The sequence below is a fragment of the Crocodylus siamensis genome, chromosome 13, assembly GCF_052110815.1.
Source record: "Crocodylus siamensis isolate JL-2025a chromosome 13, ASM5211081v1, whole genome shotgun sequence".
Classification (NCBI taxonomy): domain Eukaryota; kingdom Metazoa; phylum Chordata; order Crocodylia; family Crocodylidae; genus Crocodylus; species Crocodylus siamensis.
The window spans coordinates 10,502,363-10,527,885 of record NC_143407.1 but is presented as its reverse complement, the minus strand read 5'-3'; the positions used below and the strand labels follow the sequence as shown (position 1 = coordinate 10,527,885).

Here is a 25,523-nt window from a genome sequence, read left to right as displayed (position 1 = left end):
ATGAAGTTTCTCGTGGTTCTCTGTGCTCTTTTTGCCCTCTCTGAAGGCTTTACCAGGCAAGTTGCTGTTTTACCACTTCTCCTTCATCTGCTGCAGCTAACCAGCTTGTTTTAAAACAAATGAAAGGAAAGCATGTTGATAAAATGATCGAATGGTCCTTTCTGACGCCCATGTCATTTAGTTTAACAACAGAGGGATAAGAAATGTGAAAAGTAGAGCAGTGTGAAGCTTCAGGTGGTGATTCAATTCGGAGGAGATTCGGCCCAATTCGGCGGCTGAATCTCCAAATCTGAATTGAATCAGAGGACCCATTTAAAGGTCCAAATTGTTTCAAAGCTCTCCAAATTTTTGGCAAAGATTCAGGCAGTCCCAGGTGGGTGCAGCAGGGAGCTGCAGCCACTCCAAGCTGGTAAGTACTAGGGGCGGAGGAGGGGGAGGCTGGGGGAAGGTGGAGGGGACCATGGGGGGACCCCTCCCAGGCCCTTTTAAAGAAAAGCCCTGGTGCTCACCAGGTGCTGCCAGGCGGGGAGAGGGGGCAATCCCTGCTGCCCCCCACTGCCCCACGCTGCATAGGGGGGCTCTGCATGAGCCCCCACCCCACCCTGCTCCTCCAGCCCCACCATGGGTGCTGCACCTGGGCCAGCTCTGCCCCTTTAAGAAAAAAAAAAGCTCCTGGTGCAGCCTTGGGGCTTCAGGGGCTTGTGCAGAGTCCCCCACATGGCATGGGGCAATGGGGGGCAGTGGAGATCACCCCCCACTGGCAGGAGCAGTGAGTCCCAGAGTGTTTTCGAGGGGGGAGTTTCTTAAAGGGCCAGAGCTGGCCCAGGCAGGGCACCCATGGGGGAGCTGAGGGAGTGAGGGGGGGGTCAGGGGGCTCATGCAGAGCCCCCCATGCAGCATGGGGTAGTATGGGGGGGACAGCAGGAATCGTTCCCTTCCCAGCAGCACCCAGTGAGCTGGGGCTTTTTTTTCCCCATATGCCAGGAGTGGGGGCAGCCACTGCCAGGTTGGGAGAGGGGCGGGGGATGGGCCGGGCCTGGCTGATTCAAAGATTCGGCGATTCGGCTGCCGCTGAATCTTCAAATCAGAGTCAGCTGAATCAAATCAGGACGGTGAGTCAAATCACCGAATCAAATCACTGTCCCCCAAATCGGCCGAATCCGAAGCAAATACTAGCCGTTTCGCACTAGCCGTTTCGGACAGATCTCTTTTCAGATGAGGTCTGGGAAGAGATGGGAAGTTATGAGAAGGACAAGGCCATTCTGAATGGAGAAGACACCTGTGCTGGCTGTGGTGAGACTATACCCATGCTTGATAAGCAGAAGAGTATTTCAGTCGATTTAAAATGTTTATTCCATCAGCTGAATAAGGAAACCCATTGTGAATGCCATGGGAGTTGATGGCTTCAAGCCAAACTGTTTCCCTTAGGCCCAGTGCACGAGAAACATCTGATGAAGGGTGTTTTAGCGATTGGGGATCTTAGTTGCTGTTTTTTCTTGCACACAAGGATACCTTTGCAGAGAGGGAAGAAGACGAGGGAAGTCCTGATGGAAAAAGGCTTGCTGGAAGACTTTGTGAAGCACCACCAGTATGACATCAGCACCAAATATACACGCTCATCTGCTTCCCAGGGGGTCTCTGAGCCACTCTTGAACTACTTTGATGTGAGTTTATGCTCTGCTACAATTTATTTGCTTCAGGGAGGGAAGTACATTATGGTTGCATATGGTTGCATTATGGTTTCCTTGGGTTCCCAAGGCTGATGTATTGGATGGGTAGGTCAGCCTGTCAGTATAGACCGAAGCCCCTATCACCACATTTTCTCACATACAAAATGCCCTGGAATTAAATATGCACCCTGATATAGAAAAGTCAGATTGAAGGGAAGAGAAGATCTTCCCTTCTAATAAGCAGTTGAAAAGCAGCAGCGACCCGGCCTGCTCATTATTCTGCTCCCTGTGAGTGCAGGTTTTCCTTTCATTTCTGCTCAGTAATGGGCAGAAACTGCTCTTACCGTATTTCCCTCATAAGTCACACTGCAATTTCCCATGCTAGTTTTTGGGGAAAGGTGCATGTTGTATTCAAGACAATATGGTATCTTTGTATTTGGAAATAAGCTGTGGTTCACATGCTTTACCTGCTGCATGTATCCGTTCCTGTCCCGGTGAAATTGTTGGTGTTACTGAAAGATGCTTAGGTGATATGGAGGGGATCATTCAGCTTTGAAGCAAAACTTCTACAGCTTTGTGCAGCAAAGACCAGTAGGGGTCACTGGCTGACTGTGATATTCCACCTTCGATCAGACCATGAGGTTGTTCTTAGCACATATTTGATCTTACATGGTTGTTTATCAGACTCATGTTGGAAACTCTGTTGAGTGCTTGCAACAGTGACAAACATCATCAGAAGAATGCATGGTTGCAGACGGAGCAGCCAACTTGTCTGAAATAATGTAAAACACAAGAGGAAAAGCCTTTTTCAATCTAAGTTTTTCCATGTTTCAACTGCAGTTCTTCTGCCTTGTAGTCTAAAAAGTGGCGCTCAGGCTCATTGTAGTATGTGGCTACTGCTCAGCACAACGTCCAGGGTAGCTGCCTCATTTGCCCTACTCAAAGGCCAGCTCTGCTCTGATGACTCAGTGGGGGGCATCTACATGTGTGCTCTAGGCATGTGTGAAGCGGGTAGTATTCACTTTGGATTTGGATTCAGCCAATTCAGGGCACAGTGATTTGATTCGGTGATTCGAATCACTGTCCCGATTCAATTCGGCTGAGCCTGATTTGGAGATTGAGCTGCTGCCAAATCTCTGAATCAGCCAGGCCAGGCCCATACCCGCCTCTCCCCCAAGCCAGTAATGGCTGCCCTGCCACCCTAGCTCCTGGCTCTTGTTCAAAAAAAGGCCCTGACTCAGCGGGTGTTGCCAGGTTGAGAGGCAATCCCTGCTGCTCCCCAATGTCCCATGCTGAATGGGGGGCTCTGCATGAACCCCCCAACATCCCCCCATTCCAGGCCCCCCCTCCATGGCTGCCCCACCTGCTGCGGCTCCGACGCTTGAAGAAAAAAAAAAGTAATAACCCGAGACTCATAGCTCCTGCTGGTGCTGGGTGATCCCTGCTGCACCCTGCTGCCCCACGCTACGTGCGGGGCTCTGCACAAGCACCCCGAGGCCCCGAGGCCACTGCAGGAGTGGTGACTCCCTGGGCTTTTGTCTTTTTTTTCTTAAAGGGCTGGAGCCGCAGCAGGTGGAGCAGCTGTGGTGGGGCTGGAGGAGTGGGGGGAGGCATCAAGGGGGCTTGTGCAGAGCTCCCCACACAGCGTGGGACAATGAGGGGGCAGTGGAGATTGCCCCCCACTCAGCAGCACCCAGCGAGCACTGGGTCTTTTCTTTAAAGGGCTGGGAGCTGGGCCAGGGTGGGGCACCCATGGAAGTCTGGGGGAGTGGGCATGGGTTGGGGGGACTGGGGGAGCAGGCGGGGGCTGGGGGCTGGCAGGGATCCCCCCATGGTCCCCTCCCCCCCGCCCCTAATACTTACCAGCTCGGAGTCAGCTGCAGCTCCCTGTTGCAGCCACCAGGGACTGCCTGAATCCCCAAAGCTCTCCGAATCTTTTCCAAAGATTCAGAGATCTTTGAATTGATTCAGACCTTTTAATTGGCCCCCTGATTCAATTCAGATTTGGAGATTCGGGCACCGAATTCAGCCGACTCTCCTCCAAATCGAATCACCACCCAAAGTTTCTCATAGCTAGCCCTAGTGCGATCTACTTCAGAGTTGAATAAGTAGCCCCACACTAAGGCATCACCGTCTACACATGCAGTGCTATTACACTGGAGTAAACCAATTAACTGTGCTGTAGGACAGTACTGCCCAACACAAGTACTCTCCTGTGGCAGAGTTATGTGGTGTGCCACAGTGCACATGTAGATGGGGACCTGTGCTGGCTGGGGCATGAGGGTGTTACAGTGTGGGGGGTTCCCTGTCAACGAGCCATGCATTATAGCAATTTTGTGCCCCAGCCAGCCCCTCTGCAGCACGTTGAGCCAAGGGAGAGTAGCTCCAGGCTGGCAGGCTGACTGCCAGGGGGCTGCACCAGCCTGGCTCAATTTGCTGCTGTCTCATATGCACATATAAATGCTGCACCTGGCAAAGCTAAGACAGTTGTGGGGTACAGCCTCAGTGCCTAGGAGCTTTTAGGTCACTAACAGGAGCACTCCCAGAATTCAGGCAAATGCAATATGAGGCAGCAGTTGAGAAGAGGCTTTCTTTTGATAAGTTTGGACCCCAGCTGGATTTGCTGCGGTCCTGTACGCACATGTAAATGCTGCACCTATCAAACCTGAGACAGTTGCAGGGGTAGAGCCTCAGTGCCCAGGAGTTTTCAAATCACTGGTAGCAGCACCCCCAATATTTAGGCACATGCAATATGAGGCAGCAGCTGAGAAGCGCCTTTCCCTTGATAAGTTTGGACTAGGTGCCTAAAGTGAGATTTGCCCAGACGCTGAGGTCCTTTATTGGCTCTGGCTTTTGGTGGTTATTCCTGTGAGCATTTCATATGCTTGAAGTGAAGTATTTTCCATGCAGAGGGCACACATGTATGTATAACTAGCTGCTGAGACTCATTGTTGTCTCTCTTCCCTGAACAGACAGAGTACTATGGAACAATCTACATTGGGACCCCCCCTCAGGAGTTCACTGTTGTATTTGATACTGGTTCATCCAACCTCTGGGTTCCCTCCATCACCTGCAAAAGTCCAGCCTGCCGTAAGTAACTGAATCCTTCCTCCCCAGTCTACGCTACTCCTTTAATATGCTATGGTGGAACAGATTGTGTGAGAGACCCTATAGCTGCCACTCAGGACAACTGTTTTGAATGCCCATTTCATAGCTAACTCCCATTGTGAGACTCTGCCACTGGTTCTCAATCTTTTTAGGCTCACGACACTCTTAGCAAAATACCAGCTCTTGGTTTTCACTCTTTTTGATTACAGAAAAACATTGGAGCAATTCTTCTGTTGCAAAGAATTTAGATCTTAGAAAGAGTTATAAAACTATGCATTCTAACTGAAATCTCTGGGTTTACCTTCTGAATGAGGTTTGCACATCTAACAATGCTAACAATGTATGGCACCCCATAGCCCTGGATCTCAAGGCACTCCAAGACCTTACAAATATGCTTGATTCTGCCCACAGCGCTGGTTGTCTTCCTTGTTTTAATGGGACTGTCTCTGCAAGTAAAGTTAAGCCCATGTGGAAGTGGAGTTTATGATACTGGGTGCATCTCCACATGCATCAATGTGCTTTGCCTAATGTGCATTAAATTTAGTACCTCCAATGTGAGGTACTAAATAAATGCACATTAGTCACCCTGAATGCACAGTACCAAAAGTATATGTTTTTAAAGTGATGCTTAATGCACAGTAGTTCATTTTACCGCACATTAGCATGATTGCATTTTTTTCTATAACACTTTAATGCACAATAAAATAGGCTGTGGCGCATGAATCACACGTGTAGGTGCACCCACCGGTTAAGACCTAGGGAACTGCACAGCAGGAGAGAGGGTCTAAATGAATCCTCCTCACTCGCCCTGAGAAACTGCCCACAATTGTAGCCGGGTGAGTGTCTGAGCTGGGTCACCCTTGTCATGAGAGAGGGGGAGTGGCTGTCAGAGTGGGCTCAGTGAAACCTCTGGACCTTGTGCTTTAACAAACATAGACGACTTGAGACCAAAGTAGCTTCCCAGGAAAGCTGAAGGGTGCCCACTTGCGGGTGTTTTTATGCAAAGGTGAGCTACCAAGGTTTGAGCTGTATAGTTAGCAGTTGCCCAAGATGCATAATCTGGGATAGACATCTCTTGAGCTCATCTTAAATTGGTAAATTATTGTTAGTAAGAGTGGGGATCTGGTTACCATGTCAATGCACAGATGTCACTAAAGGTTGGGAAAGGGGACTCCAAATCTGCAAACTCTTATGCCTAAGTGCAGTTCCTTGAATTTTAACAAGACTAAATAGGTGCTTTGGAACAGGGACTGAAATCTGAATGTAGAGAAGTCCTCTAGCCAGGCTTGTTTCATGTGCACAGTATTATCTCTGTGCCTGTCTTGTTCTTCTCTCATTCTGGTGGATTTTCCTATTTTCAGAGATGTCAGAGGTTAAGACACTAGATGGTGATTCAGGGCACAGACAGAAGTGACCATTTTCACCAAATCCAGTCACAAAAAGCAGTCTATAGCCATGACCAAACATAAGTGTACGGCTGCAGACAGCTACAAAAATGGGTAATTGGGAAAAATTTGACCCCTTATTGCAGAAGGGGTAAGACAAAGACATTTCAAAACAGAGTATCTTCTACAGCTTCTGTCTGCGCTGCCTCCCAGCCTGTTTTCAGAATGGGAGGTGGGAAAGGAAGCAGGAGGAGTTAGGTCTGGGTTTTTTTCAGCCCCTGCTGTAGGGTGAGGTGGGTGTACTGGAGCCCCCATGAAGCCCCCTAAATGAGCTCCCTTTGCCCCATTTTGCCCCCTCCCATTGTGAAAGAGGGACAGACTGGGAAGGAGGAGAGGCCTTTGCCAGGAGAAATCAGTTGTGGCATGAACGACTGGTGACTCCCGCGACTGTGGGGGGCACCATGGCAGCAAGTGGCAATTGGGGACCGTCCACAGCCATCGGTATCAGAGTGGGGGGAGGGGGGCAAGCGGTGGGCAGCAAGCAGGCTGTGTTGTCAGTGAGGGGGGTGTGGTGACTGCCCGCAACGGTGGCCAGGGCCGGCACGTGCCCCCGTGTGCTCCCCCTACATGTTGCCTATGAGTTGCAGGCTGCAGCCAGCAGCTAAATTCCCTCCCCCTGGAGCCAGCAGTGAACTTTGGTCTGGTTTTGAGAACTTGTTGTTCTGAGTCACAGCAGGGAGCTGCACTTCTGTCTGCGCCTTCAGCCTCAAACCTTGCTGACAGAGAATTCCCGTGTAACCTTGGGTGAACCACTTATCCCCTTTTCATCCCCAGAAAACTAACAGCACTGCCCTGGCCCTTCCCCAGAAGGAAGCTATGAGGATAAATGCATTAAAGACTGTGAGGTACTATCATACTACCTCATATTCTCATATGCCACATGCCCTGGAATAATACTCACCTTGTCTTTGGGAAAGCAAAAATGAAGAAAAAAAGATTTCCAGGATTATGGCTTCATATTTCTGGGACAGAGCTAAAAATTCTGTAAAAAGCTGTGACATGAGGCAATTGGGAAAAACTGTCAGAAGAAAGGATAGCTTGATTAATGGATGGAAATCAAGACCATTAAAGAGAGAGAGGGAGAGAGAGAGAGACAAAGAGAGAGATGAATATTTACATCTGTTGAGTGAAGAACAATGAACCATTAAATCAATTGACTCCCTCACCCACGTGAAAAGAAATCCCAGTGCTGCTGCTGGGCAGCTGATTTTGGAGAATAAATCAGAGCAGGGGGCTTCTACTTCAGGCTGAAATCCAGCTTCCCTACTTAATATATGCACCCTGATTTGGGGAAAGAACAGGTGTTTGATGCAAGAAAAACATGGTATATGGGAAGAGACCAAAGAAATACCTTAGATATTACTCAGTTCTTATCAATGCAGAACATGAAGTTAACATTAGGGCTATGCCGAGCTTTGGGCCCTGATTTGATTCAGCAAAGATTCAGCCCAATTCGGTGGCCGAATCGCCAAGTCCATATCGAATCGGAGGACCCTTTAATCTCTCCGAATCGAATCAGAACCCTCTGAATCGATTCGGACACAGACACAGCATGAAATGTTTTTTCTACATACCTCCAGGTAGCGGGCGGCTCGTGAATGCTGTGATGGTGGGGCGGATGTAGTGTCCCACAGAAGGGGGGTGGACTTCCCTGCGCGCTTGGCAGTAGACCTGGAAGTGGACCAGAAGCACTTCTGGTCCACTTCTGGGTCCTCCGGGGAGCATGCCGGGGCACCCCACTGGCTCAGCAAATGGGAACTCCTGGGTCTGGGGAGGCACGTGGGGTCCGCCCGTGGTCGATCGCCAAATCAGGGGGGTGTGGGGGGTCCCCCCCATGCGCTCTCCGGCAGACCTAGAAGTAGACCGGAAGTACTTCCGGGTTCACCGTTGAGCACATAAGACACTCCAGCCGCCCCAGCATTGGCGCATTCACAAGCAGTGCTGGTGCCTTGAGGTATGTAGAAAAAACATTTCGAGCTGTTTCTATGGCCAAATCGTTGATTCTGCAAATTAGCATTGAATCTTCAGATTCAGAATCAGGGACAGTGATCTGAATCAACAATTTGAATCCCTGACCCTGATTCAGGCTGAATCTGAAGCTGAATCAAATAGGGCCAACTTCACACACCTCTAATTTGAATCTGTGTCTATGGCCGAATCGCTGATTCTCAGAATCAGCATTGAATCTTTGGATTCAGGCAAATCGAATCAGGGACAGTGATCTGAATCAGCTAATCGAAACACTGTCCCGGATTTGGGCTTAGTCCGAATCCAAATCAAATAGGGCCCCCTAGTTAACAGTGTTGATTATTACACTAAACAGTTATGCGCTGAGCTTTATCATCGTCTTTATAGTAGGGCTGGATGCTGATGCTTTTTCTAAATATTCTTTTGCAGAAAATCACCGGAGGTTTGATCCGTCAAAATCTTCCACCTACCATGGCACAGGGACCAGCATATCCATTCAGTATGGCACAGGCAGCATGGCCGGGGTTGTGGGATCTGATACAGTGCTAGTAAGTACTAACACAGCAGCAAGGATACGGCCCTCCCTATTCCTTCAGTGATTCACAAATGGGGTGGCACTGTGCCAGCTTACACCCGCTGGGGATCTCACTCTGGAGGAGATGAGTCTCTTAGTAAAGCCACGTACCTACTAGCTGCTATGCCCTGAACATCTCTTCTGTTACAAATTTAAATCAGTTTCGGATCACTTAAATCAGCTTAAGTATAAGGTCTGTCCCTAGCCTATAAGCTCACCTCTTGCTCACCAATGGGGTTACAACAACCAGCTGCCCTCTGTCCTGGCCATAGGCCCATGCAGAGTATACTCACAGCACAAGTATTTGCCTCTTTCACACCTCATGGGAGCACTGGCTTCTTTTGCTCCTTTCTTATATAACTCTCCACGGAGGTGGTGCCAGAAGTGAGTGGACAAACAATCGTAAAGGCCATCCACCCAGTGCTAAACCAGCATCTTTGCAGTTAGGGGGAAGGGACCATTTTGCAAGCACATTATCCACTCTGCCATCCCCCAGAGCCCTGCCAGTCTGTCTTTTCCTGGGGTGAATATCTCTAGTGAAGTCCCCAACACATCTTCAGGCATTAAGAGCTGTGAGTACCTTGAAGAGCGGATAAATAACTGACTCTCTCAAGCGAGCTACACACGGCAGGTGCTGTTACTATGTCTGGTCCCTTAGAGGTAGGGGAGATAGCTTGACTGGTCAGAGCTGCCCCAGAAGAGGAATGAAAACCAGAGTAAATGACTGCAGGAGTACTCAAGTTGTGTGTGTAAACTGTCTCTCCTGCTCTCAGGATGTGGAAGCACTGAACAGCAAAAACCCACTCTTGTGAGAGCAGCCTTACCTCCTCAGCATTGCTTTTATATGACATTTCCTTCAAATACTGATCAACTCAGTGGTTTTCTGGCCAGATAAGGAGCTAAAGAACTGATCCATCTCCTTCCCAGGTTTCCTCCCTCATCGACACCAACCAGCAGTTAGCACTGAGCACCAGCGAGCCAGGACCCTTTTTCACCTACAGCAAATTTGATGGGATCCTGGGCCTGGGCTATCCAGATCTAGCTGCTGATGGGCTTATTCCTGTCTTTGACAACATGATGACCAAGAACGTGGTGCAGCAGCACTTGTTTTCAGTGTACTTCAGTGTGTAAGTGACTTGCAAAACATGGAAGTAATACATTTCCATAGGAGTGTGGGGGAAAATCCTGGACCAAGATACTGTGCTTGCTTCCTGCTGTAGTCAGCTCCATTTTATAAACATGATGTTTCAGGCATAGAGAGGTGCGATGACTTGCCTACAGCCACCATCACCAGTGGTAGAACGAAGAATATGGCTGGTGTACGGTCCGCAAGAACACGTTGCCTGTTCATTGAAACCAAGTCCTGTTCCCTGTCCGTGGGCTATTCCCAGTGACTCTTTAGGAAGCAGTGATTACGGCCTGAGTTTCATCCTGGCCTGACTCGCTACGTGACCTGGGGCAAGACAATCTTCTTCTTTGTACCTTTGTTTCTTGCTCTATAAAATGGGGATACTGCTGTTGAAAGCACTCTCAGACCTCTCATGAAAAGTATCCTAGGAGAGCTAAATTATTCACTAGTTGTTATGCTGTTATATTGGCAACCTAAGTCAAACTCTCCTACATGACTTAAAGAATTTTAAACAAAAGAATAGCAAATGGTGAAAAAGGAGTGATGGTTTAGCTGGTGGGAACATACTTAAATTGATCATTTCTCTGAAATGTTTCAGTTAGTAACAAATGCACATTTTTTCCTGTTTTTTCAAGGAAAGCAATTATTATTAGGAATGGTCCATTACTGAAACTGTACTTCTTTGGCAAAGGGACTGGGTTTTTTTGGTTTCTGTGTTTCTATATCACCTAGCACATTGGTATTTCAAGTAATTATACGCATTTGACACTTTCAGAGACCGAACTGGTAGTATGCTCATTTTTGGTGGAACTGATGAATCCTACTTTACCGGCAATATCAGCTGGATCCCTGTCTCTTACCAGGGCTATTGGCAGATCTCAATGGACAGGTATGTAACACATAAAGGTAATTAAATAACTATGGTGGTCTTTGGTACACTTCCACAGTTGCAAATATAAACCCCAAACCCATTTTTCCTCCATTAGTACCTAACTCACATTGACTTTAGGAGTCAGGATGGCAGTGGTGTCTAACCCCATTAGCCCCTAATGTAAATCCTACTAGGAACTAAACGTATCCTTGGGTGCCTAAATACCTTTGTAAATTTGGCCCCAGGCCCCATCTGCCTGGAACTTAGGAAAACAATCTGTTCCCAAACTTGGCACTGTCTAGTTGGGTGACCTTGATGATGTCACTTCACATCTCCATGGACTTTTACAGTAATCACTATAAAGATCTTCTGCTATCATCTCCATTCTGCATATGTAGTAGGACAGACAGGGCACACATAAGGTTGGACTGGGGTGTAGGCCATCAGTCCAAGGAGACTTGATAGAGCAGGAGGTACCTTAAAGAGCACTGAGTTCAAGTGGGTCATCAGTCATTGGCAACCATTGGTCTCAGGGCACCATGAGGGTTGCACCCTGGGTAGGTTACTGGGTACCACCACAGCTTCTGGAGTGGCTGAGGAGTCCAATGCATGACAGGCAGATCCTTCAGGAAGTTGCATGTAGAAACTCAATTGCGCTTGCACTGGCATGCCAAGTACCGGTCTCTAATTCCTCTTCTCTAGCTCATCATTGACCCTTGCCATCTTAAAGCGATGTAGTCCCTGCTTCATAGTAGCTTTCCACTCACAGTGGTCCAAAGCAATTGATTCCAAAGCTAGATATCAGTCTGAGTCCAAAGCATAAACCCAGGGCAGCAATGAATTCAGGGCCAAAGAAGAATCTTGGTTGTACCAGCAAGCCTAAGCCAAGGACAGGACCACTCAGGAACAGGCAGGACAGGAACGCCATGGGATCAGGCAGGCATAGCAGTAGAGACAGACATGACATAGAAAAGGATCCAGGCAGGAGAGGCACAGGTTAAGGCAGTGCAAGGTACTGGTAAGAACAAGGCACAGGCTCAGGTGAGGCAGGATTCAGGATCTAGGTGAAAGCAAGCAGTCGGGCAGGTTAGCGAGGTTCCAGTCATCCCAGGAGACACAGACAGGCACACTGGGTGCTCAGACAGCTGTCTGCTTGGGTGTCGGAGCTTATGTAGGCCAGTGTGGGTGAGACCTCTTCTTGAGGGCCCTGGGGATCACCCAGTCAGGGCCCTGATCACCTCCACCTGGAGCTTGGAGCTGGATCAGCCCCAGCTGAGCGTGGACTCATTCCAGATCCTCAACTTGTATGAATTGTCATAGTTCAGTTATGCCAATGGAGCTGGACTGGAATCTGGGCCAGTTCTCTTCAAGCTGTTGCAAACCTTAGCAGGTGTGGGAAGGCTCCTCTTGACTTCAGTGGCCTTTGGATTGCACATTTCACGTTATGGCCATTGACTGTATGGAGGCCTGGCTCCTAGAGTCCTTGTTCAGGCAGATGTCAGGATGAAGTCAATGAGAGCTGGCTTGAGTAAGGACAGTGCATTTACTGATTCAGCCACTCCAGGCCTGAGCCAGAGGAAGTAATGCTGTTTGTTCTGTTGTTAAGGTCTAACATTTTACAGCCTCCTGTGCTTCCTTACCATTTCAAGTTCAAGCACCTTATTTATGTTTTCAATCTTTCAGCATCATTGTGGATGGCAAGGTGATCGCCTGTGAATCTGGTTGTCTAGCTATTATTGATACCGGCACTTCTCTCTTGGCTGGGCCTGCATCAGATGTCAGCAGCATACAGAAAGTCACTGGAGCTACTCCAGTACAGAATGCCCCGGTGAGAGTCCTTGTGGGAGCCTGTTGTCACACCGCACCCTGCACTCAAAGGGATATTCCCTGCAGAAGGCTCTGCCTCACTCCACTTCCTGAGCTTTTGCTTTACTAGAAATCAGAAAAATCAATGCTGCAAAAAGCCTGAGGGTCTTGGTTGGTCCTACGGTTTCCTGTGGGACCTTCTCTGTTCTAGTTTCCAGTTCCTATTGCTGGAAAGAAATGCTTTATCTCAGATGGGGCCATGGCAGCAAAATGATTTGTATGTATTACCACAGCTCCAGAGGCGTGAGTTTATCAAGGCTTTAATACATATAAATCAATGATCATCTCTGATGTGGCTGAATGATCTCTGGAGAAAACGGAAGATGTCTTCAAGCAAATGCCTCCCTAATTTGTAGCCAAAGCAACCTAAATCCAAACTCTGCCTAGTTCCATCTATTTCTCAGCGGTGACAGTGGGACCAAACTAAGTCTTGCTCCTCATTTGGTTTCTATGATTTACTCTTCTCAAAGCATTCACAGCCACAACTTCTTGTTTCCAGCGCAGGATTCCAGGGTGGTCTCCCACCCAAGTACCACCCAGACCCCAGGCCCCAGGCCCCTTAGCTTCTGAGACTGCCCCTCTATCTTTTCATGCCTTGTAAAATGACTGTGTTGTTTCTTTCATAACTGGATACTCTTTTTTTTTTTGGTGCTCTTTAGTATAAGGTCAACTGCAGTGACATTCCCAGCCTGCCTGATGTCATCTTTGTAATCAATGGGATCCAGTTCCCTCTGCCTCCTTCAGCCTACACTGAGCAGGTATGATATGGAGCCTTTCTTCATGGGGGGGACAATAGCACGGTGGGGCACAGCTAAATGGACTGGGCTTAGTCGCAGCTCAGCTGCCCCCTCCCATTGCACAGCTGCTCAGGGGGAAGGGCTTGGGGAGCAGAGCAAGGAGCAGGCTTGAGGGAAGGCTTTGGGGATAAGGAGTTAGTAGCCTGCTCCAAAGCATACCGAAATCAATAGAAACACTGACATTAGGAGACTTTGTATCAGGTTTCCTAGGAGAGGTCTGAGCTACTGCCTGACGAGTGTATTAGCAGTGTCTTATGTAAGAAAGGAAGCGCAGTTGTTCTGCTCAGCTCAGTGGCGATGAGGCATCAGTAGATGACTTGTGTCTAGGTCTGCACATTGTCCTTCAAGAAGACAAGCTGCAGGGAGTCCAGAGGAGAGCAACAAAGACCCTAAGAGGTTTAGGACACAGGACCTATGGGCAAAAGTTGAAAAAAGTGGGGGTTTTTTAGTCTAGAAAAGAAGGAACTCGGGTAGCAGGGAGACAAGATCAGAGCTTTTCAATATGCAAGAGGTTGTTAGACAAACATCGATTGAGGGTAGGCTTCATCCAATTGTACCGTCTTGGGGCAGAAGGTTGACTCGATGATCTCTTGATGCTCTGCTTTATTATATTTTTAAGGCTCTAAATCCCTGTTGGTATACCAGCCACAATGGCTCTGCCAGCTCACTAGATCAGGGGTTGGCAACCTATGGCCTGTGGGCTACAATTGGCCTGTGGAGCTACAGGAACCTGCCCGTGGAGCTGGGGGGCTTTGGTGGGATTCTGCTGGCGGAGGGGCTTTGCCCATGCCATGGCCAGGCAGTGGGAGCTTCTGCTGTGCCACAGCAAGGGGAAGCAACTAGTGTCAGTATTTGGGTCCTAGCACCAGCCTGTGTCAGACCCAAGCTGGGTCATTCCAGCCGGCTGCTAAAGGATATTGCCAATTGCTGCTCTAGTCGGAGCCAGTGACGGGATTTTACCCTGTAAAACTTGATTTAATAAAGTTGTTGGGAATTACAGTGAAAGCACCAACTCCTCTGGAAAAAGATATGACTTCCCAACCAATGAATTTACTGTTTGTTTATTTTCTGTCCAAATCTAGTTTGGCCAAGGAAACTGTATTAGTAGTTTTCAGGCAGTGGATATGAACCTGTGGATCTTGGGAGACGTATTCATCAGGGCGTACTACACCATCTTTGACAGGGAAAACAACCAGGTTGGTCTGGCCAAGTCTGTTTAGACATCACCCAGCAGTGGGTGCTATGATTCATCCTGTATTCAGTTTACCGTAATAATATTTCAGTGTTCCAGAGGAGGTTGCACAAGCACCTTGTTGAGCTCGTTTGAGCCCAAATACCTTCTTTCCTCGTGGCAGGGGACCAGACTTGCTGATTTTACAGATCCCCTCTGGTCCTTCTTTGTATGATCCTATGACTCTGTTTTACTAGATAGTAACATCTTAGCAGTATGTGATTATATCTCTGTGAAGAATTGCTCTGGTGTACAGTTGATAACATTCTTATCAAGAAATAAAGAAAGTCGGAATGATTCTGAATTGTTTGACCACGCGCTCATTTTTACACAAAATAAGCCACAAAACACTTCCCATTTCAAATTGCTAAACAAGAATATCCTCCCCCAGGCTCACACAGCCATGCTCAATTCCCCTTACTTTTCCTACCATACTCCGTAAGTAATTCTGCCAAAGTCTTTGAACTCGATCCTCAGTGGGTGTAAACTGCCATTGCTCCACTGAAGTGAACACTGCTATGTGGCTCTTATTATCTGAGAAGCTGTCCCCTACCTGGTTACTATTGCCACAGTATCTGAGCACCCCATTACAACACCACCCTTGTGAGACAGGGCAGTGCCATCATCCACAGCTACTGAGTGTGAATGGAGAGAGAAAGCTGCTTCATGACTTGTCCCAGCTCACAAAGGAAGTCTGTGATGGGGTGGGGACTGAACTTGAGTTAGCATCCACTCACCGGACCATCCTTCATCTTTGAGACTTCCCTTGAAGTACAGTGCTATTCACAATCAGTGCTGACACTTTAAAACAAAAAGCTACACCAAGAAAAGCAACTTCAAGACCTCCCAATTAAGCACTTGGAAGTCAGGGAATACCACAGTTATGGCTGTACACACAAACCTTGCTCTGACCGCTCCTCCCTCAGTTACCTCCAGGGAACTGATTTGATTCCATGATCAAAAGTAGTTTCTCAAATAAAGCAATAGAAATTATCTCTTTTCCCTCTTTCAGACTATGAGGAATTATTTTTTAGACCTGAGAAGATTTCAGTATGAGCAATTGAAACCAGGGCAGTTTTAATGGAAACCCTTCATGTGATATATCTGATATATATCTTCATGTGGTATATCTGTGTGTTGTCCATCACTCACTGAAAGTGCCTGGATCCTAGATATGGCATACAAATAACAAAGCAATGTGCACTGAAATGAGAAGGAGAAAATATTCTGTAAAGCAAAGAACAAAAGATCATCCCTGTCCCCACCCCCCAGATCTCACATATCACTCCAAAAGTCAAGACAGAAAATCTGATTCTGGATTGAGATTTGTGCCTTGGGGAAAATCCCTAGGAAATACCATAGGACTAATTTCAAGAGAAATATAAAGAGTAGACCAAGATGAACCTGGCTGAATTCAGCTATAAGGAATGCATGCAGGTCCTCCTCAAGCTAAACCTGAACTAAACTGCTTCTGCACAGGGGAAAGGTTGGGGAATCCAGACTTCATAGCTCCCGTCTCACGAAGTGGCACAGTTTTGCCTGATGACACTACATTCACCATCTCTAGGCATTATCACTCAAAGGTTGGGGAACAGAGACATTCTTTGGTGATACATGAGCTTTAAGGGAATCAGACACACATCCTGTGTCCACTGCCAAAAAAGACAAGGAGATTACTCCCATCGCATTTTCCGTGGTTCAGATTGTCAGCCTTTTGCAGAACATCCTGAAACATGAAGAAAAAGCTATGTAGCTTGAAACAGGCTGTGGAAAGAGGTATCTCACATGCTGACATCAGCTTTTACACAGAAGCATCACAAAACAGGCATGGGAGCAAGCACCTGGCTTTTCTAGTCTCCCGTGCCACTGAACGGCTACTTGTAGCATTCAGAATGCAAGAGAACATCCATTGAGACCATTGATGAAGGATGTTTCCAGAAGTCCTCAAAATCTTGATGGATTTTTTTTCTTCCTATAGAAATTTGTCATGGACATGCATAAACACCTTTTACATAAAATGTCTTCTTTTTTCTTGTATATCTATTAAACCAGCCATCTTGAGTGGCCAAATGGCATGTCTTGCCTGCACCACAATGCTCTCGAGGCTACGGTCAAAGAAGACAGACTGTGCAGGTTGGTAATGGGGCAATGGGATGGGTCAGTTAAATCCCCAGCATCAAGGGAGGAGAGTGGCTGTAGTGGTTTGAGGAGACCTCAGCTCTGTTCCTGGATCTGCTACGTATGCTTTGTGGACTGTGAGCAAGTCATGTGATCTTTCTGCATCTCAGCCCCCTGGCAGATGTTCATTTAATAGCATGATGGGATCTGATCCCAGATCCCAGCAATTGCCCATCCTTGCCATGCCATGCAGCACATGCATGGCAGAACACATGATTTTTGTATCACAGGTCACATCACAATGCTGCCCTTTCTATTTGCCGGAATAGGGTAGAGTCTGGGATCACCAGAAGTAGGAAGTTTAAAGTCAGGCACTGGCAGCCCTGCATGTAGGGTTGCCTGGCTCTGCAAGTGCCACAGAGGGGCAAGTTCCCAGTGCTCACGTCTGAACTTTCTGTATGGGGAGGGGGGGAAATGATCAGCTCCCCCACCCACAGTTGCAGACCCCTGGGCAGATCCATCTGGATACTCTGAGCTTCCCTTTTGACAATCGCCTGATCATTAGCATGAAGACAGGGCAGCCTGGTTTCATAGTTTCATAATTTATAGTTGGTAGGGTTGGAAGGGACCTGAGCAGATCATCAAGTCCAACCCCCTGCCTTGGGCAGGAGAGAAAACTGGGCTCATATGACCCCCAGCTAGGTAATCATCCAGCCTCCTCTTAATGACCCCCAAGGTAGGAGCCAGCACCACTTCCCTTGGAAATTGGTTCCAGATCCTAGCTGCCCTGACCGTGAAGTAGCGCTTCCTGATGTCCAGCCTGAACCTACTATCAGTCGACGTATGGCCATTATTCCTAGTTACTCCTGGTCATGCCTGGGGGAACAGGGTCTCTCCTGTTCCCTGCTGGTCCCCCTTGGTAAGTTTATAGACGGCCACTAGATCCCCTCTCAGCCTTCTCCTGTGGAGCCTGAACAGGTTCAGGTCCCGTAGCCTCTCCCCGTAGGGCCTGTCCTGCTGCCCCCTGATCATGCGAGTGGCCCTCGTCCGGACCCTCTCGATACTGTCAACATCCCTCCTGAAGTGCGGCGCCCAGAACTGGATGCAGTACTCCAGCTGTGGCCTGACCAGTGCCGCACAGAGGGGTGTCACATGATGCATCTGTGGATGCATGACAAGGTGCGGTTAGCCTTACTGGCCGCATCCTCACATTGGCAGCCCATGTTCATCTTGGAATCAATAATGACTCCAAGATCCTTTTCTGTCTCTGCCCTGACGAGAAGGGAGTTCCCCAGCCTGTAGGTATGGTGCTGGTTCTTCCTTCCCAGGTGCAGCACCTTGCACTTGTCAGTATTGAAACCCATCCTATTCTCATCCCTTGTAACCTGTCCAGGCCTAGTTGTAGTCTGTCCCTCCTTTCTAGCGTGCCCACTTCTCCCCACATCTTAGTGTCATCCATGAATTTGAACAAGGTGCTGTTTACCCCCTCGTCCAAGTCACTGATGAAGATGTTGAACAGTGCGGGCCCAAGGACCGAGCCCTGGGGGCCCCCACTGCCCACATCCCTCCACGTTGAAAACAATCCGTCCACCACCACTCTCTGGCTGTGGCCCTCCAGCCAATTAGTGACCCATCTGACTGTGTAGGCATCGACTCCACCGTTGCCTAATTTTTTAATGAGAAGGGGTGAGAGACAGTGTCGAAGGCCTTCCTAAAGTCCAGAAAGACTACATCCACTGCGACACCTGCATCCCAGGATTGTGTGACCTGGTCGTAGGAGGCCACCAGGTTGGTCTGACAGGACCTGTCACTAATGAACCCATGTTGGTTGCCCCTGAGCATAATCTCCCCTGCAGGTCCCTCGCAGATGTGCTCCTGGATAATTTTCTCAAAAAGCTTCCCCAGGACTGAGGTAAGACTAACGGGCCTATAGTTTCCTCCCTTTTTTGAAAATGGGGACCACATTGACCCTTTTCCAATCCTCTGGCACCCCGCCAGAGCACCACAAGTGCTCATAGAGCTGTGCCAGGGGTCCCACAATGTCCTCTGCCAATTCCTTCAGCACCCTTGGGTGGAGATCATCTGGACCTGCTGATTTGAAGATGTCCAGTCCCACCAGAAGTTCCCCGACCAGGTCCTCTCTGACCCTGGGCCCGACTGTGCCTCTCTTGAATTCGTCCAGGACTCCAGTGAGGGGGATGTCCCTGCTCAGTAATATGGAGGCAAAGAATTTGTTAAAGAGGTCACCTTTATCATCTAGTGTAGTGGTCTCCAAAGTGGGGTGCGTGTACCCCAAGAGGTGCGCAAGACAATCCCAGGGGCTGTGCGAAGAAAATCTTCAAACTTGTATTTTTATTTATTTTTTATCTAAAAAAATAAGAAAGAAATTAAGCTTTCCTAATATTTAGTATACAGATTGACACTGGCACCCTCACTCAGTCTGTATGTCGGATGGTCACGTGTCACGTACGGTACGTGAGGTATCCTGAGGGAAGAAGCGTTCGTTCGCCTTCAGCGTATTGCGACGTATTGCAGTTTACGTGTGTCCGGTTATGTGGATTTGCAGATTATATTATCTAGTTTTAACTAAACTAACCCTCACAACATGGACAAGTGGCTTAAAAAGATTCCTGCAAAGAAACCGCGGATTGAAGATAATACTAATAATGCGAGCACAAGCAAACAGCAAGAAAATGGCAGAGCTGACACTTCTCCTACTCCTAGTACGAGCTCTTCGTCAGCCACATTACGAGGTAAAAACAATGACAATTTAATTTCTATTTTTTGTGTATGTTTTATAATGTACATAATATGTTAGTACAGTAGTGCGTGTATATAATTTATAAATAAAAAAATATACATATACTGGGGGTGCGTGCTCAACATTTTTTTACCGGAGAGGGGTGTGCGATCAAAAAGGTTTGGAGACCACTGATCTAGTGCAACCAACAGATTGCCAAGTGTGTCCTGCAGGGGCCCCCCGTTACCCGGTGCCTTCTTTTTACTCCTATGTATATAAAAAATACTGGTGTTCCCAACTGGCCGGGGCTGGCTCCCCTCTCAATGCTGACAATTGGCTGACTGGTCAATTATCAGCATGGGGAGTGTTGGTCTCAAGTGCCCCAGCCTCCTGCTCTGCTTGGCCAGACCCAGAAAGGAGTCAGGGAAGCTGGACTGCTCTGGAGATGTTTGTCTCTGGTGTGCTTGAGAGCAGCGGTGGGGGCCACCCTCAGCACGGGTTCCCGACCCCCATCCCAGGGCTGGCACGCAAGGAGCTGCAACAGGTGGATGTGAGTGCTTGAGACCAGCACGCCTGGGAGCACCACAGAAGCCGTATAGTCCGGGCCCAGGAGACTTTTGAATGAAAGATTCTGCAGAAAGGCAGAGCATCTACCCAGCTCATGGACGTCAGGTTGAGTTTAGATAAATAGACCTGGATAATCTGCCCCTGCAGACACTACAAGATTGGAGCAGGGAATCCCAGAGGAACTCACTTTCTGAAGTTGGGGGGCGGTGTTCCACCTCTACTTTCTACCCATTCCCTTTGGCACATACTGGGATGTATGAACATGCGCCCAGGACAGCAGTGTGTTGAGTCAGGTTGGAAGGTATGTCGGTGTGGGTCTAGCCGGCAGACAGCCCCGCACTGAAGCACCCTCCTGCCCCAGGCAGCCGGGTCTGTGTCTGCACAAGTGTTTCTGTGCACCGAAGAACTCCAATATAGATACAGGTAGTATCCTATAGTGGAGTTTATTAGTTTACTGTGGCCTAAGAGGGCCACATGTGCAGACACTGAGATGTTCACTGTTGAGATAATTAGTCAGCTCCATGATAAACTTCTCCTGTAGACACACCCACAGGAAACAGAAAAAGGAAAGCTGGGTAAGTCAGGGGACAAGTGCCGGGCTATGCAGTAGAGACGGGGCAGGTCCGATGGCCAGGGAAGCAGCTGTGTTAGCTGGATTCCAGGCTGGCTGTGTGTTATGTGGGTCCCCGTAAATTAAATCAAAGAAAGAGGCTGTATCCTACCCTCAAATATGCTGTATGCTGCCGAAGAAGCACTGGGGATGTGATACAGGAAAAGGAAGAGCCTTTAGGTTCCTGCCCTGCCATGTGTCAGTCACATTCATTCATATTGCTGGGATATTTTAGTCAGGGATGAACCTGCTTTGCCACCTCGCAAGGTCCCTTCCAGCCCAGCTTTCCTATGCCCCTACAATCTGTGGGTTCGCAGTTGACTTACATATTCACTGTAATTGTATATTTATATAGGCCACTGAATTACATATAGTTAACCTTCCCTTGCACTGTTATTGGTTGGGTGAACCTCCTGCGTTTAACTGTGGCCTTCAATTTAAAGAAGCTTGAAAGAACTCATTAAGGTCTTTTAATGAAAAGCAGCCTCCAGCCTTAAAGCACTACTTTGAGTGGATCTATACACCCAAGAGGTGTGCAAGTCCATTCAGGAATATGTCTGATCTGGTACAGGAAACTTGCTGAGCTCTCTTTAGGGCTGTTGGGTGAGGGTGGCAGCTCCAGATGAGAAGCAAGGAGACAGCTACCAGCAGTGAAAACCTGGGAAAAATCTTGGGTGTGCTTTTGGGGTGGGATGCTGGCTGAAAGAAGCTGGCAGGTGTCAGGAAATAGCCATCTCCTGTTCCCTGATTTGTCCTACGTTCAGAAAAACAGCACTTCATAGATTCCTTATAAACATGTAAGATCACATCAGAGAAATATCTGATTCCGACACTATTCTCTCTTCCTACCTGGAATGACCTGTGAGAACCCAAATTTGGGCTATTGGCTTGAGTCAGAAGGGAGAAGTGTATTTTCTCTGTCTCTGCCTCTCCAAAACAACACTACCGTTCTTATCTGGGCTTCTGGTTAAATATGCTTTGGGTACTTCAGGCTGGGATCCTTGAATTCTTGCCTAAATACTCAAATGATATCAAGTAGTATCAAAGAATTATATTATTAATAGCTTTCAAGAAGCCAGTTAGATAAGCTATCAAGTTGGCATTTACCTGAACCATGAAAAGACTTGTTTTTCTGTTATGTTTTGGGGAGGTAGCTTCAGGTCCTGGGACCTCAATATTCTGAAGAAATTTCTACTGTGTACAGATCCTGGGTCAAGGGAGGACCTTGGTACACAAATTACTGTAAAGTAGACGCGGGTGCGGCTTACAATACACAAGTTATTCATCGGTGACTGGCCGCATGCCTGGTCTTCCCACCCAGTAAATGAAAGTAGGCAACAATAATTTAGCCCTCAGTGAATTAAGGCTAGAATGGTCACAGATGACCTTTCATACTCTAATAGCACACAGAAGAGCAATAAAGGAGGTGCTGACTGCACAGTAGCTCATTACTACTGCGCAGTAGCACCACGTGGCATGAAGTGTCATGCAGTGCTCCTGTGCAGTAATAGTGAACTACTGCAGTCAGCATCACCTAAAAGGCAATCAGTGCAGTATTTCTGGTTACTGTGAAGTCATTTAGTACTCGTCTATACAGTACAATTATGAAATGACAGCAAAGTAATGACTGTACAGACAGTGTCTCATGTAGCCACAGGCACACAGGCCTAAATTTTCAGTTGCTCCAGAGGGCACATTGGAGAACCTGCGTAACTTTATGCTGGTTTCTCCCATATGGCAAATATGGCATAGATGAGTCTTTAGGCTTCTGTTGCAAACGTGTTTAGTACACACTTGGCAACACTAGCTTGGCTCCACGGCCTCGTTGCTGAGGTTGGAGGTGTGCAGAACAGGAACAAGAGGACAGGACATATGTTGCACCTCCACTCCTAGGAAGAGCAGAGGCGGTGCAGACCAGACCCTTGTCTGCAGGTTAGTGTTAGGCCTGTGTGAGTTGGCAGTGATCTGATCCAGCTTCGGATCCAGCCGCTTTGGGTGGCCATGATCTGATCCAGAGCTCCAGACTGGGTTTCTGCCTCAATCCGGCCGAAGCAGCTCTGAAGTTTCGGAGCCGCCTCGGAGATCTGGCCATAGGGTATAATGGGGAATCAATGACATATCTATAACTTTGTTGTTTCTTGTCTGCTTTGGATGAAACTTGAGGGGATGGTAGCCTCTGCTGAGAGCATGAAATCTGCCAAGTTTCAAGAAGATTGGTGCAGGGCTTTGGGGGAAAGGCATCCTCAATTCTTGAAAGCCAAATTCAAGTCATGGCTGTGTGTTACACCACGGGGGGTCGGGGGGGTCAAAAGTGCAGGGGTGGTGACTCTTACTGAGGCCACAAAGCCTGCCAAATTTCAACAAAATCGGTGCAGTTTATGGGGAACTGCACCCCAACCTGCCGACAAGCAAAACTGGTGCCATGGGTGACACTGCGTGTGTTAAGGTGCAGCGGGGCGACAGCTGAAAGGATGGTGGCCCCTGCTGCAGCCATTACACCTGTTTAATGCTGTCACCTGTTTTCCACAAGCCTGCCAAGTTTCAAGAAGATCAGTGTTGGGGTTTGGGGGGGAACTGCCTCTCAAGCTATGGACAAGCAAACCTTCTGTAGGAGTTAATTTATGGCAATTAATTGGCTACATTAGCTAGGTCCTGTGTATTGAGTTGGTCCCTGAGGGAATCATGATTGAGCCCTAACTGGAAACACAGCCAGGCCTGTAGTAGTGTCTCCCACACCCTAAGACAGACACAGACACAGTTGCACAAGCACCCATGGCACGAGTAGGTTTAGATTAGACATCCATAAGAACTATTCACAGTTAGGGCGGCTAGGAGCTGGAACCAACTTCCAAGGGAAGTGGTGCTAGCTCCTACCCTGGGGGTCTTTAAGAGGAGGCTTGATGCCTACCTAGTTGGGATCATTTGAGCACAATTTTTTCTCCTGCCCTGGCAGGGGGTCGGACTTGAAGATCTATAAGGTCCCTTCCGACCCAACTTCTTTGATTCTATGATTCACAAGACCAAGTCCTAGTTTCTCAGGTGACAGATAATGCGGGACTGCCCCCTTAGAGCAATTTCCTTCTTTCCTTCCTCTAAGTCACAAATGCAATCTCTTGCCTTCTGCTATTATCATCATTTTTACATTGACATATGTAAATGATTTAAATCCCTTTTCAATGTTCCCTATATTGCCGGATAAGAGCTACGTGGAGTTACCTTTGCTTGAGGGTCACTTTTCTCGGTGTTTGCCTCTGACTCTACAGTGTGATTCTGTGCTAATAACAGGTGACACTGGGGAGCTGGACCATCTCCACATGTACTGGTACCTGCAAGTTGACACGTTTCCTTATTATCACCAAATGGGAGACAGCAAATATCCTAATCACATTGTGAACGATATCAGACTCTTTGTTTGCAGCTCAGTTCTCTAACAGTTAAGTGTAGGCAAAAGACGTTCTTCCGAACAAAGGTCTACCAGGGTAACTACGTGCTCTGGGGCAAAGGGCTGTGGTGGCCACAGGTTGCCCGGGGTGCAGTCATCTGGCAGTAGCTGCAGCTGTTAATCTTGCCATGCCTCCTGCCCTCAAGTTGTTGCCTGGGGCTGCTGCTCTGGTCACCCCTCAATAGTTATATCAGGCAGCAATTGGGGTGACAGGCACTAAGATCTGGGATTTGTTTCTAGATTTTGATCTAGAACAGATTTGTATTCTAGAGAGGAGCAATATGTTAGAGTGAGGTTAAGTGAACCACACGCGTGTGGCTTGTTCCACCATAGAGGCAGCATGGCCAAATGAATAAGAATGAGGTCTTTTATCTAGTCATCCTTCAGAGCTCTGCTATCTATCCTTCCATCATAAGTTTCGCCCCAGCCACCCTTGCTAGGGTCTTAAGCACTGGTCTGGTGTTTGTAGTGGCCTTTCAGATACATGGATGAAAGATATACAAATATTAGTCATTTTCATTTTGTCAGGTTCCTGTCCTGGAGAGTCTAGAAACCCGTTCTAGTCAGAGCAAGAAGAGGATCAGGTAAGCAATAAGGGGAAGATGAGAAACAATGGGCAGAAACTGATTGAAGATAGCTTCAGACTGGACATAAAGAAAAACTTCTTTACAAGCTGAGTTCTGAAAGTGTGGAAAAGGATCCCCCAGAGGTGGTACAGTCACCCACCCTGGCAGTGTTCAAAGGGGTGTCTTGATGCCCACTTTGCTGGGGTCATGTGATCCCAGCAGTCTTTCCTGTTCAAGTGAAAGGGGGCCGGGCACAATTGTGAAGAAATCTCCTCCCCCTCACTCTGGCCCTCACTTGGGTCAGCCCACATGACCTCTGTCCCTCACTGCTCTTCTTGCATCAGGCTGGTCCATCAGGTGACCTGACAAGATAAAATTCCTAGGGAGGGTGGAGAGCTCTCTCTCTCCCTTCTGGTGGTCATCTGGAAACTACAAGGAAAGACTCAAGTTACTTGCTTAAAATGCATTTTGACTTCCTCATCCAACCCCTGCCTTCTTCCCACCCCCATCAATAAAGCTGTTGGGTTATATCCTGTGTTTTTGGGCAGCAAGAGAGTGCTTGGCCAGCAAAGTTTGTCTTTTTCTTTTCCCTCAATTCTTCTTGATGCTATCTTGGGATGCCTTGGGCTAAAAGAAGCAACCAGAAATATTACTGTGGGCAAAACACCACCTAGGTTCATGGGGTCTGTGTGCCCTGGGCTGCACAGAGCTCTGCCAGAGACCAGGGCCTGTGTGGTGGCAGTGTTACCTTAGGCTTGGGGGGCTTCCGGTCGGTCAGTGGCACAGGAAGCAAAGGCTCATGGGAAGGAGTTAGAGAAATG

At 48.1% G+C, this 25,523-nt stretch overlaps 1 protein-coding gene across 2 annotated transcripts; it reads left to right on the top strand.

Moving 5' to 3' along the window:
* Window positions 1-14,648, top strand: LOC149853891 (embryonic pepsinogen-like). Of its 2 annotated transcripts, none has more exons than XM_090025206.1 (9): window positions 1-56; window positions 1,508-1,664; window positions 4,643-4,760; window positions 8,621-8,739; window positions 9,693-9,892; window positions 10,670-10,783; window positions 12,449-12,593; window positions 13,291-13,389; window positions 14,511-14,648. In XM_090025206.1, exons 1-9 carry the CDS (start codon window positions 1-3, stop codon window positions 14,646-14,648), a joined length of 1,146 nt encoding a protein of 381 aa, XP_089881332.1. The 2 variants fall into 2 exon arrangements, with proteins under 2 accessions (XP_089881332.1, XP_089881331.1); XM_090025205.1 differs by having other exon boundaries at window positions 12,449-12,599.
* The last annotated feature ends 10,875 nt before the right edge of the window (window positions 14,649-25,523 follow it).